Source organism: Aquila chrysaetos, chromosome 2, assembly GCF_900496995.4.
Source record: "Aquila chrysaetos chrysaetos chromosome 2, bAquChr1.4, whole genome shotgun sequence".
Taxonomy (NCBI): Eukaryota; Metazoa; Chordata; class Aves; order Accipitriformes; family Accipitridae; genus Aquila; species Aquila chrysaetos.
Window position 1 is genome coordinate 27,523,840 of NC_044005.1, and position 13,681 is coordinate 27,537,520.

The 13,681-nt window shown below is 45.7% G+C and overlaps 2 protein-coding genes across 8 annotated transcripts in view; one reads left to right on the forward strand and one right to left on the reverse strand.

Moving 5' to 3' along the window:
- LIN52 (lin-52 DREAM MuvB core complex component) overlaps positions 1-2,199 on the reverse strand; it is a 73,008-nt gene extending 70,809 nt beyond the window's left edge. For 4 of the 7 annotated variants that reach the window (XR_003927356.2, XM_041128597.1, XM_041128592.1 and 1 more), the window contains exons 1-5: positions 2,075-2,198; positions 1,914-1,988; positions 1,703-1,740; positions 1,137-1,203; positions 28-111 (exon numbers count right to left, since the gene is read on the reverse strand). Coding sequence is in view for 6 of the 7 variants with exons in the window: in XM_041128597.1 (XP_040984531.1) it covers positions 28-111; positions 1,137-1,203; positions 1,703-1,740; positions 1,914-1,988; positions 2,075-2,093 (283 nt within the window). In the remaining variant the exon portion in view is untranslated. Of the gene's footprint in view, positions 1-27; positions 112-1,136; positions 1,204-1,702; positions 1,741-1,913; positions 1,989-2,074 lie in introns of all 7 variants that reach the window. The other 3 variants (XM_030041805.2, XM_030041795.2, XM_030041815.2) reach the window with 2 other exon arrangements.
- A 260-nt stretch (positions 2,200-2,459) lies between these two features.
- ALDH6A1 (aldehyde dehydrogenase 6 family member A1) lies at positions 2,460-13,568 on the forward strand. Its single transcript, XM_030041366.2, has 12 exons — positions 2,460-2,561; positions 2,822-2,887; positions 4,394-4,468; positions 5,843-6,004; positions 6,599-6,677; positions 7,227-7,529; positions 8,229-8,350; positions 8,599-8,788; positions 9,458-9,639; positions 11,113-11,292; positions 11,485-11,583; positions 12,026-13,568. Exons 1-12 carry the CDS (start codon positions 2,502-2,504, stop codon positions 12,128-12,130), a joined length of 1,623 nt encoding a protein of 540 aa, XP_029897226.1. The 5' UTR covers positions 2,460-2,501; the 3' UTR covers positions 12,131-13,568.
- The last annotated feature ends 113 nt before the right edge of the window (positions 13,569-13,681 follow it).

Here is a 13,681-nt window from a genome sequence, read left to right on the forward strand (position 1 = left end):
TCAGTCACATCTGCATACAGCACTTACATTCATCCAGTCCCAGCTGATAAGCCAGGTTTTGCAGGCCACGAACTTTTTCCATCAGGTTAGCTGTAGTGAGGCTCCCCAACTCTAAGAAGAGAGAAAAGTGTAAATTTTAACACTGTCTATAGCACTCTAGTGACAGTTTACCTGTTTACTACTTCACAGAGCACTTTCAAGTCATACTTCTGACAAGATCTATTTCCAGTGAACAGAACATATTCAAAATTCAAGCTGATGCTACCCCTAATTTTAACGTACTGAGAAAAGACGAGCTTTCTCTACTGAAAAAGACAGCCAAGGATCTGGTTCATACTGTAATCTGCCACCACTGCAATGGGCAACTTGCCCCTATTTTCAAAGATCTTGCAAGTTCACATTGCTGCGTGAACAAGCTACAAAAGAGTATGCAAGGGAATGGACTTACTATACATTAACAATGTGTGTTTAAGTGCATTTCTTGCAGCAAGATGAAGTTAGTTTGTCCCACTTTCACTTTGGAACAGTTTATCTGGAATTCACATGAGAGGCAGAGCATGCTCAAGGATATTTACTGCAAATAGCTGTAACATGCAGCAAATCTACATGCCAGCTAGCCCTTCTGTAACTTGCTCATACAGCCTTACCGTTTGATTAGAGATCTTGGATCTACGAGTGAAGACATATGCATAGCACACCTCTAAACAAGTCAATTAACAAGTCTACACTGCTCACCAAGTTTGATCAGCTGAGGCCCACCAAAAAATTCATGCCACTTCTCAAAATACAGGAGACACCCACTATACTTGCAGTGAGAGATTGGTAGGCGAGGTAACTGAAATACATGTAACGTTACACTGTTTCAACTAGTTCTTGCATGCTTGCTTTGAAAAATCAGCCTGCCACTGGTATCTGGATATTCTCTTGAAGGTAACTGGATTAATGAAAAATGTGTATCATTAACAAGATAAAGGACTCCTGAGCTAGAGATTCTGCAAATGTGAGAGCTAGAGATCTAAGGCCACAGGGCCACCTCCAGAACATTTAAAGAACAAATGTTTTAAGCCTCTTAAGTAAATACTGAATTCCCATCAGCTTTAGCAACCTTACTTCCTGCTCACTACGTCCATACTCACCCTTTAACATATCGATATCATCATTTTCTAATTCAGCCATCCACTTGGGAGGAGAACTTGTAATAGGCTATTTTGAAAAAAATAAAAAGTTCATACTCAGACAAGTGCATTTTTAGAATTATACAAAGAAGTCTGATCTCGTATTGAAAACTAGTTACACTGACAGCAAAAATATGAGAGTTCCAGGTGCTCTGTAGAGATATTTTTTATGTTTAATCTTGTTTTCCAGCTTTCCCTGGACTTTTTAGAGTTAAAAAAGGCACACTACCACCCACAAGCCAAAGTCAGCATGAAAAGCGGGATTTCCTAAAGTTGAAAGCCTTTTCTTTCTTGCAAGGTGTAATTCTCATTCACTGCAAGTTGCATAAGGTATATTAGAAAAAAAAACACCAACCAAACAAACACGAGAGAGACATTAAAGCAAAAGGATTACGCTAGCATATACTGAAGTTATAACTGAGATACGTTCTACAGAACAAAGATTTAAAGCCCACGAGAGGAAACAGCAGATCTGCCACCGCACGGGAAGGGGGGAAACGCGACAGGCAAGAGCAGCGATCACTCACGCTTTTGAAGGAGGCGGCGAACTCGGCAACGCCGGGCACTGAGAAGAGAGAACGAAGGGCAGCGGGGGGGTGAGCGCCTCTGGCGGCGGCACCCCGACCGCCCGCCCGTCCCCCGGGGGCCCAGCCCGGCCGGCGCAGCTGCCCGAGGAAGGGCCGGGCCGCAATCCTCCCCCCGCCAGCCGACAGCCGGCCGCCGGCCCGCCGGACTTACGCTGCTCGGGCCACAGGTCCGGGGAGGCGCGGTCCAGCTTCTCGAAGCTCAGCAGCGAGGCCTCTAGGTCGGCACCTGCAACAGAGAGGGGGTGAGGCGCCGCCCAGGCCGCGCCGGCGGGACGGGGAGCGGAGCGGCGCTGCCCGGCCCTCGCGCCCTACCGTCCGCGGGAGCCGCCATCTTGCCCGCCCCACGTGACACGTCGCCGCTGCTCGCGGGACACCCCCTCCCCGGCACGTGACCCAGCCCGAGCGGGAGAGGAAAAACAAACCACCCCCCGAAGCCCACGTGTCGCTCTCGCCGCCACCGCCAGGAGGCGTCGCCGCGGGGCGGCGCTCGGCCAATCTGGGCTCTGACGGTCAGCGGGCGGCTTAGGTCTCGCGGCCAATCCACGGCGCGGAGCGGGGGGCGGTGGAGGTGGTGGGCGGGGCCGACGGGCTTCCTGGCGGCGATTGGCTGCGGGCCGCGAGGGCCCCGCCGGAGGGGGGCGCGGAGCGGGCGAGGCCGGTGCGCGGGAGGCCAACAGGCGCGCGGGGGCGGGGCGAAGGGGGACCGTCGGCGGCCGCGGTGCAGCGACCATCGGCCGGGATGGCGGCGGCGGCGGCGGCGCGCGGCGCGTGGGGCGGGCGGCGGCGCGTGGCGCTGAGGGTGAGGCGGCGGCCCCCGGCCCCGCAGCGGATCCCGCGGCTCGGGGGGGGGGGGCGCCGCGGCGCGGTCGGCGGGCGGGGGGGATCGCGGCCCAGCTGGCCGCGGGGCCCCGTGGGTGGGGCGGTCCCGAGCGGGGAGTAGCCGATGGCGCCGCGGTGAGGGGTCGGTGGGCGCTAGCGGTACCCGCGGCGGGGGGCGGGGGCCGGGGCGGCCGGGAGCCCTGAGAAACCGGACTGGTCTATGCTTCCCCTCCCGTCCAGCTGTCGCGGAGAGCCGGTGCCCCCTGGATCGCCTCAGCCGCCGCCTTCTCCTCCTCCTCCTCGGTGGTGAGTGCCTGTCCCGCGGAGCGGAGCGGGCGGGCGGGGCAGGCCGCGGGGCCTGGGAGGCGGCCCCGCCCGGACTGAGGAGAGGCCGCGGGCGGGGGGAGGGAGCGGGAAGGGCCCGGACCGCAGCTGCCCTCGGCAGCCGGCGGAAGGCTTCCCTCGGGTCTGCTCCTGTAAGGTCGTTTCTGCCAGCTCAGCTCCCCTCCCCTCCCGTGGCTCCGGGTTGGTATTTCTGGAGCAAACGTTTGGGGCTTCCCGTGCTCAACGGGGGTTAAGGAAAAAAAATTCAATGTCAGACTTGTTTGACTCCGGAGCTACGAAGTGCCCGGTTGGGCAGCTCCCTCCGCTCCGGGAATCACCTCACCTCACGTTACTTCTTGTAGCGAGCCCTGCCTGGCTCAGCAGGTACACCCAAGGGCGATATGTTAGTTCAGTTAATCACGTCCTGATTAGTTTTCTCCGTGTTCCTTACGTAGCACACATTGTGTTACATGTACACCAGCCAATTTTTTTTCCAATTTTTATGTTTCTTTTACCGTGTGTAATACCTCTTCAGTAACATCAGCAAAAATGAATATAGAATATATGACTAATGACAATGTTTGACAAAAGATTGTTTCAAGCTGTGTGGACTGGCCTTATATCATCTATTTATGGCAGAGAGAGGATCTGACTTTTTTTGGGTATTATCAAACAACTTCAGCTGTTATAGCACCTTTTTTCTTCTGGTATCCATGGCTGTACACTATCCAAGTTCTAAACAGCTAAATCATGATTCTCCAAATAGTCTGCTTTACTACAGTCCTTGTTCCCACAGCAGGCTCATTCTCCACAGATAAAAGGTGGTGATCTTACACCTTCTACCTTGTTTCCTTCTGCCCTACGTTTACCTGAACTCCTTATTCCAAACTTTCTTTTTCTCTCTTCTGCATCTGAGTTGGAAAGTTCTGTCTTCTGTGCTGCCTGCCAGGACAGTCATTGTGAACTCAGCAGATGCAGGTTCCTTGCTCTTAGTTGCAGGACCACGTGGGGAGTGGGGAAAGTCCAATTTTATGCCTGTAGCTATGAGCTGGAGAGATGAACCTACTTAGTGGCTTGATGGAAAGGAAGCACAGCACAGTGTGCACTGGGTACATGGAATTCTCACAAGGTGAATTCTTAACTGTTTCTTCTGAATATTTATGAATTGTGGTTTTTCAGTTTTCTAACTTAGTAAACATTGGGTGATTAAGTAAATTGAAATGGTTCTGAACATAAACATAGGCAATGTATTTTTTCTATAACTGCTTTTAGAAAGAATTTTGGTGTAAAGTGAGAGAGAAATGGGGCAGAGAGCATGACAAATTTCAGCCTAAGCCGTTAGCTGGGTCTTGCTGTAAATACTGGATCTAGACTCTCTAGTGGGCAGCGTAGCAGTAAATGATGAAGGCTTGCATGTAATAAGGCACACTGGTATTTAGGCACCTTGAGTCAAAGATCACTCACTGTCCAATGTTTTGTCCTCTGCAGCCAACAACCAAACTCTTCATTGATGGGAAGTTTGTTGAGTCCAAAACTACTGAATGGATTGATATCCACAACCCGGTAAGTGAAGTGGTCTCAGCTTATATATTAGCAATCACTGTGCAGCAAGGATCTGTGCCTCTGTTCAAGCATTTGATAAAAGGGGAAAGTACATACATTTCTTGAGAAAGGTTTAGACTTCGAGCTTAAGATGGATTTAGCACTGTGTAATTGCTTCTCGATTTTCTTTTCACATGAAATGTCAGTCTTAGCAAAGTGATGACCTCCTTTATCTCCCCTGTGTAGTAAAACCCTGATCTCCGGAAAGGAAGCTTAAACTTGGCTTACATTTTTTTTGGTCATAGAAAGGCTCTGTGATCAGTATGTCAGATTTCTGAAGGGTTTCTTTCACCCTGTATGTGAAATCAACCGGGTGTAATTTGATGCCAGCTGAATGTGAAGTCCTGACAGAGACTAATTTCACTCTCAGACCAAGGTAAAAAATCCTGACAGCTGAAGCTCCTTTCCTTTCAGAGAGCTTCTATCTGTGAGCGACAATATTCACAGTGAATTTAGAGGCTGGATGCTACGCAGTGCAAAATAATCTTAGATTAGTAGCACTTGTACTTGTCCGAGTCCTCTGCCAAAGACAAATGGAAATGAGGTTGCACTCAGAATTCTGACCCCCCTAGTAAGCATTTGGACAGCAGTTTCTAAAACATATCTATGTAAAGCCCTATTTTGATTTGCTTTGTGGAAGTGATTGGAGCAGCGAGCCATGTTCATGAAGCTCATTTGGTCTCTATGCAGTGACCAACATTCTTCTTTAATTTTCTTTCTCTTGTTTTGAGTAGTTTCTCTCTTAGTGATGTACCTGATGTTTGTGTCATGTCAAAGCAGATTTAATTTTTAAGAGTGCATTAGAAGATTAAACTGGCAAAGACAAGCTTTTAAAGTTAAGGTACTGTAGAACTAAGGTTGCTTGTAAAAATCTTACTTTGACCTAGTGGTCTAGGTAAACTAACATCAGTGCTAATTGCATAGTCATACACTGCTTTTTTCCAAAGGAACCTTGCTTCATTTAGTGTGCAAGAGGGACAGCAAATGAGCCAAGATGATGCAGAGGAAAAAGACCACAGTCCACAGAAACCTTTGCCTTATACTCTGTATAAGCTTCAGGATAGACAAGTCACTTCAACTCCAACTTGGCAATCAGCACTGCATTTGCAGCTTTCTGGGTGCCTAATTTGAGATGTGTGGAGTGGAGGTTTTCAGAACTATTCCAGTTGTAGCCCAGGCCTTTTGTGTGCACCAAGGAAGGAGTTTCTTTTGTGTTCTCCCCTCAGAAGTACAGCTCCTTGTAGAACAAGGATATTAGGTGTGTGGCGTGGAGCATTGAATGGTGGGCAGGGACAGGTAGAGATGAGTTTTGATGTGGTTTGTTTTTTTCTTCAGGCCACAAATGAAGTGGTTGGCCGTGTACCAAAAGCCACAGCCAGTGAGATGGAGGCAGCTGTGGCTTCTTGCAAAAAGGCTTTTTGGAACTGGTCAGAAACATCTGTTTTGAGTCGCCAGCAAATCTTCCTGCGTTATCAACAACTCATCAAAGATAATCTGGTGAGACACCACGGCTCTGTGTGATGGCTGTTGCTGAATGCATTGCAATTGACTTTAGGAATTAAATTGAGAGACTTGGTGTTTACAGAGTTCTTGATGAGGCGTTGTTGCCATGATTGAGGAGCCAACTGAGACACTGTCGTTGAGAGGTGTAGCAAAGCACTCTCCATCAAATGGGGACAGAGAGGCAGTGCTTCTTAGGCAATATTATTCTGCACTTGCCCCTTTACCAAAAGACCACAAGAGGAACTTTCAGCCTTGACGGAGAATGTGCCAGTTGATAAAGACAAGTGGGAGAAGTATGTTACTATGTCTTTGGATTTCCCTGATTGCTTTTTTGGTGTGTCTGTGGTGTGACACCTGAAAGCTGTAAAGCACAAGCCAACCCACAGTTGTTTTTTCTAAAATGTCACCGGTGTGGCTTATTGGCTTCTTGTCTACAAGGAGCACATCAGTCAGTGTAGGCTTTTGCACGTTCTGCCCAGTCTGTTCATTGTGATGTTCAACTCTCTGTTAAACTGTCTTATCCCTGCACCCTATTTCATGGGCAGGCACTTTTCTAATGTTCATAAACTTCGTGTTTTCCATTTTCAGAAAGAAATTTCAAAACTCATCACCTTTGAGCAAGGGAAGACCCTGGCTGATGCTGAGGGAGATGTGTTCCGAGGCCTCCGTAAGCTGCTGGCTCCTCCTGTTAAAAAAGGGGCTTTAAGAATCCATAGGAAGGGAGGAGGTCTCCTGAGCAACTGATTGCTCGGGGACTCTGTACGTGTAGCTCCCTTCATAGCCTCCTACTGAAAGAAAGGGGGCAATTGTAATTCTGACCTAGAAAGTTCCCTTACATAGAGTTTTCTTAAATCACTTCCAAGTTGTTAGATTCTTCCTTTTCCTAGGAGTGACTACAGATTGCTGTAAAGGGATAAGAACTTCTTGCTTGTGCTCAGATGTCTAAGGTACAATAATACTATATCTGTGCTTCTTTTACTGGGGCTATTGTGTCTGTGGTCCTATCACAGTGACATACAATGCACTCAAGAGAGAATCCATTCACAATGAGCTCACAGTGCTTGGCAGAGCAAAGGTATTTTCTGGAGCACAATGAGTTTTAAGTTGTGGGAAAAGAGGCTGGAAGAAAGACTTGGGTCAAGACAGTGGTGAGAAGGGAGTTCGGGGGCTAATTGTTAACAGATCATCCAGTGGCATATTGCCCTTTCTGCTGCAGAGGTGGTTGAACATGCTTGCAGTGTGACATCCCTCATACTGGGAGAGACCATGCCCTCCATCACTAAAGACATGGACACTTACACCTACCGTCTGCCTCTGGGCGTGTGTGCTGGAATTGCACCATTCAATTTCCCAGCCATGATTCCTCTTTGGATGTTCCCCATGGCTATGGTTTGTGGAAACACTTTCTTGATGAAACCATCTGAGCGTGTACCAGGAGCACTCATGTTCCTTGCCAAGCTGTTTCAGGATGCTGGTGCCCCCGATGGGACCCTGAATATCATCCATGGACAACATGAAGGTAATAATAGCCCTTCTTGGGAGATGGCTGGAGTCTGTGAGTGTTGTATATGCTCAGTGGAGGTATCGTTTGGAGAGTCTGATACTGCTGCTGTTAGATAGGTTTGGACAGATGCTTCAGCCCTTTTGATGGACATGAAGGGAGGTGACTGGAAGATTCTCTGCCATCTTGCACCAAATTTTTCAGGAGATACGGTGGACAAAATTTTGGGGGCTGGGGTCAGAGTTCCCGAGGCATGTAAGTGCTCAAATTCTATTTAGCAACCTAAGCTCCAACTGAAGTAAGTAGATAAATCATCTTGGTTTCCCAAGGAGGCCTAAACAAGAATTAAATGCCTCACTGAATATGCAGTGGATGACAGTATTCTAGCTCCTAACATGATATTTTTTACAGCATACAAGTAGTTTCAGAACATGAGGATATGAATAGACAACAATAACTTCGCTTCGGCATCGCTCAGGTGCCTTGGGAGATGCCCAAAGTGTGAAGAGATGGCAGAGAGCCAGGGACAGGGACAGGAGTGCACGTCCTGAGAAGTTAGTGGAGAGATGTGTAGACAGGCAGTGGGGGAACTCAGATGTAGGAAACATGGAGGCAAGAATTTCGATAAGAAAGATACACGAATTTAGCACTGCGGGGATGGGAACAGAGGGAAGCATTTGTGCACCACAGTTATAATGTATTATTTCCTATTTGAAGCTGTGAATTTCATTTGTGACCATCCGGATATCAGAGCAATCAGCTTTGTGGGATCTAATCAGGCTGGCGAGTACATCTATGAGAGAGGATCCCGGAATGGCAAGAGAGTCCAGGCCAACATGGTAATGCGTCTGAATGGAGCACACTTCAGCACATAGACTGCCTCTGTCTCCTGTGAATGAATGTTGAGACTTAACGCTACTCAGCAGCAGAAGCTGACTTTGCTACTGATAGTTAAGTGATGAGGCTGCCCTTCTTGCCAGCCTGTTGGTAGCAGAGTCATAGCTACTATATGAAGATATTGCCGGAGAGCTAGGGAAGTGGGCTGGGGTGGTTAATAATGGGAGACTGTGTATGTGTTATATTTCAGGGAGCCAAGAACCATGGTGTGGTGATGCCTGATGCCAACAAAGAGAACACCTTGAACCAGCTGGTTGGAGCTGCTTTTGGAGCAGCTGGCCAGCGCTGCATGGCCCTGTCTACGGCAGTTCTAGTGGGAGAAGCTCAGAAATGGCTGCCAGAGCTTGTGGAGAGAGCCAAAAATCTACGTGTAAATGCAGGTACAGACTGTGATAATTTCTTATGAGGTACTTCTGTACAACTGTAGCTTTTTAGGTTGGTGTATCTGCCTTACTGCGGTGTGTCCCTTGGAGCTATTGGCACCATAGGTTTGATGTGTAGGGGTAGGAGCTAGCAGATTGTCTGGACTGGGAAACACAGCCCTAGACTTGGAGTTAGGAGTATGTGGGAAGGCTTGGCAGTATGACTGTGATGCAAGGTTTACAGGATCAGTCTTGTTTCAACTGGAACTTTGAGGTTATGTCCTATGTTTAACTCAAACCTACCAATTTGTAGTAAGCATGCAATAAAAAGGAAAAATGGAAACAAGTACTTTGGAAAAACTAGGCTGTTATTAATTCTAGGCGAATTATCTTTCATTTATGTTCAATGAAGTCCTGCAAAGGGGAAAAGTTTCCTTTCCGAGAAGAATCTATTGAATTTTGGCTTCCCGGTGATCTAAAATTATGCTTATGCTTACGACTTCTCTTATTTGTTGATTATGAGAGTTGCACGCTATTAATCCTGTTCATTGACATCTCAAATCTTTGTGTCTGTGTCTCAGAAACGTCAGGATTTTCAGATCTTTTCTGCCAGTGTAGTTATCTCCATGATGCCTGTGAAGAGGAAGCTGTCAGGGTTAAAAACTTGGCATCTCTGCCTCTTCACAGGAGACCAGCCTGGAGCAGATCTAGGGCCTCTAATCAGTCCCCAAGCTAAGGAACGGGTTTGCCATCTGATTGAGAAAGGAGTAAAAGAAGGTGCCAGCCTTCTTCTGGATGGACGTAATATCAAAGTGAAGGGCTATGAAAATGGCAATTTTGTTGGGCCAACAATCCTTGCCAATGTCAAGGTAAGATGACCAAAACCAGTGCTTGATAGTGTATATTGCAGGGTCAACTGAAAAACGGGTTACCCAAATCAGTCAGTAATCAATAATCACCAGCTAGAAAGCCCATAAATGGCTCAGCCTTCCCTTGCACAATTCCAGTGAAGTGCTCATTGTAATGCTGTCGTGGAGGTGATAAAAGAATTTGCAGTAGTGCAGCATACTCTGAATGAGGTTAATGATCTTAACTTGAATAGATTGCAGCCAATTAAAAGAAGATAGGGGCAGTTTGTACTGTGTTAAACTAGATGTCCGTTGAGCCTCCGTCTCTAGTAATGGCCAGCAGCAGATACCTAAGGAAGAGTATGATGAACAGCCAAACTTGCAATTTTCCTTCCTCCATTACACGTTCCTGCAGTTTGCAGTTTAAGTACTTGCAGAAACAGAAGTTAAATATTTGTGGAAATCTTCACGAGAATAATACAGGATAAGGTACAAAATCTTTGTTGTTGAACATATTCGCAACTTCGTTGAGTCAGCCTCTCTACATAATGCATGGTGTGCAACAGATGGACACTATTATGGGGGAATATTCTTCAGCAGGTACACATCCACATGAGTTTTCATACCTAAATTCATTCTTTTATATTTATGCAATTAGCTAGTATGATTTCCTTAATATTTAAGTATTCATTCCTCATGGGCCTTTTGGTAAGTGATTCCATGATAGCAAACCCATCTTGATAATTCTGCTATTGTACTTTGTATTCTTAGGATTTTATGGATTTTATGCTATTACATAATTCAGGCTTTTAATCTATCTCAGAATTTTCTTGCCTAATTTTCATTAAACATCTTAAAATACTTCACTTTCCTGTGATGTGTCATAAATATTGTTAGGTATTCAAAACCAAAAGTTTCACTGAGATATTGTGATTCTTAGTTTTCTTATACAGTGGTTAATAATATCGTAAGCCACGTAAAACTTACACCTTGTCAAATGAATGTTTTGTAGTTTGCTGTATTAGCTATTAGTGATTAAAGTACTCTCCAACTGGTGGGTTTTTATGTGTCAGACGTTGCTAATTATCAGACATAAATCCTGGACACCGAGTTGGAAAGGATAGCAGGTTCTAGTCACTTTGTCAACAAGAACTGAAGTAAACTACCCTGCATTAATCCCTGTCTTAATCAGCCTTGGTCAGAAAAAATCTGTAAGAGAGGTTAGGCAGGCAGTAAAAGCAGAAAGTGCTCTGGAGATGAAAAGTGGTACCCTCCTTAGTGGACGAGATAGATGGCAGGGCATGGGAAATGGTGAAAAGGCAAAGAGGACTGAAGGATGGCCTGTGGCAATGCAGTATGATGGGTGATCCTAGGAATATCCTGACCATTAGCAGCATGTGTGTTTATTATATCCTATTTACGAGGATATTTTTATTATATCCTGTTTATTATATCCTATATACAAGCTGTTTTTTCTGCTGTTTGTCTTGGCAGCCAAACATGACTTGCTATAAGGAGGAAATCTTTGGGCCTGTCTTAGTGGTTCTGGAAGCAGACACTTTGGATGATGCCATTGAGATGGTGAACAATAACCCCTATGGAAATGGAACTGCAATCTTCACCACCAACGGAGCCACAGCTCGGAAATATTCTCACTTAGTAGACGTGGGGCAGGTATGTGCAAGCTAAAATTGTTGTTCTTAGTACTCGCCATTTACAGTGGGTAGCCATCCAGCTGTACTGAATAATCACTCAGCCAACAGTACCCAGCCTCAGATTTAAGGAAAGAAAATGCAGTAACTTTTGAAGAGTGCTCTGCAGTCTGCTATTTCTTGTGATTAATATGGCAGCTTTCCTTTGGTTTAGGTGGGTGTCAATGTTCCAATCCCAGTACCTCTGCCCATGTTCTCTTTCACCGGCTCTCGTGCTTCTTTCAGAGGGGACACCAATTTCTATGGCAAGCAGGTAACTGACTGATTCAGAGTACTCTACTGGTTTGAATTGTGATAAATCACATTATAAATGGCAATGGGGAGATGGTCATCAGACCTCATGAGTAAGGAGACTTTGAAGCCATCTCAACCAGGAAACTGAAGTCCAGCCAGTGATCACAGCCACCATAACACATGTTACAGTAGCCAATTCCTTTTTTTTTTTCCTTAAATATAAAAAAGCAAGTCTTTTTCCAGGAGATTTAAGAAGGGAGTAAGAACTAAGTATCAGGCTTTCTCACAGAACCAGCATCTTTGGGGAACTGGTAAAAGGAACAGGCTGACAGGAATTGTTCCCACAGAGGAAAACTCAACCCTCTGTAGATAAAGCAAAAACTGTTTGATACACCACTAGTGGAGACCTGAAGAATTCCTAAGGCCAAACATCCGATCTGTGTGTCTCTCCTTTCCTCCAGGGAGTGCAGTTCTACACACAGCTGAAAACTATCATTTCTCAATGGAAAGAGGAAGATGCCACCGTTACCAAGCCTGCTGTGGTTATGCCAACTATGGGAAACTAAATCACCCCTTGCAGATGCTGTTCCTGGTGCCCTTCTCCTTCTATGCTGCACTTTCCAGCTTTGTCCTGACTATCATCATTTCCTTGGGAATGAATAGAAAGCTCCATTTTCTCAAGTACCTCTGTTTCTGTGCACATCAGGCAGGCTCATGTAATGCACAGTCTGGGCTTACTGTTGCTGTCAAGTGTTTTTTGGCTAGCTGAACTCAATTTTTTTTTCCTACAACCTATGACAGATGAAACAACCCTATCTAATTGAAAGGGCAGACAGTGAGATTGGTCTTAATTTGTGTTTCTTTCCAGACCCTCTGAACTTGAACATTACTCTGGTTTCCACTTCAATATCTTTAGCCTTAGTGACTCACTCCTGGCTACATCTTGTAGCAGTTTTCTTTACCTCTTTATCTTACATGTTAAGATTTTGAGTTCACCTTACTCAAAGATGAGTACTCATTCTGAGTGACATAACTGGGACACCTTGGGTGTCTCATAGAAGTGACTTTACATACAACGAAGACAGCAAGTTTGGGAGTTGAAAATGTCAGTCTTTCATCTGTTGAGCAGTTTCCAAAACACTTGGGAAATAGCTTTCTAAGGATTTTTCAGGAAATCATATTTGATTGCTTGTCTGAGGATGAAAGAAATTCCTGTATGGTACAGTGACATTCACTGTGCCTCTGACAGCTTGAAAATTTCTGTTCCTGTTGTGCACGTGGCTTGTATTCTCCAGCTTGCCAGCAATTCCATTACACCTGAAGTTGTTTGATGCCTTTTTACTGTGCTAACAGATATGTGCCTACAGGTCCTGTAACGTAATGAAACTGTAGAAGCAGAAACATAAGCATGTCTATGTATCTTTGCGTCACAGCATCATGTGGGTCTGGGTGGAAGGTGGAGTAAGTAGATGGGTCAGTAGGAAGAAAGAACACATTTTTTAATCACAAAGCAGCCAGGCCTGTTCTCGTTTTCTTTTCCTGACTATGGCTGTATTTCTTGTGTTTGATTGATTGACTCCTTGTCACATTTGCTCAAACACAGTCATGTTCTCTAGGGACTGCAGGTCCCATTACTAGAGAAGGATAAGACTTGGTATACTGTGTTTTTAAGAATCTGTGCATCTGGAGCTGGAGAGCCTATATTTTTATTCCCGGTTCCTAGGTTATGTAGCCATGAGGGATCTGCAGGGAACTCATTCAAGCACCTATGGAAAATAATATTATTCTAATGATTGTAACCATTACTTGTTCTAATTAAACAACCTCAATGTGAACACTTTGCATCCTGCCTTCTGGTAAAGATGCCTTGTAACTGACAGTTATGTATTAGTGCAATTGCTGTGCATTCACTAATGTTTGTATCTTGGTTTTTTTCCTCTGCTATTCCCTGGAGGGAAATTCTCACCTTGCAATTTGATTACAGATTAAAAACATGCTAATACATTTCTGCAGAATATGACTGCTCCTTGGTAAGACATTATATAGGTGTGACATTGACTTTATTCCCCTTTGCAGAGGCTGGTCTGCGATTCCTGTAACCCATGTATACATCTTCC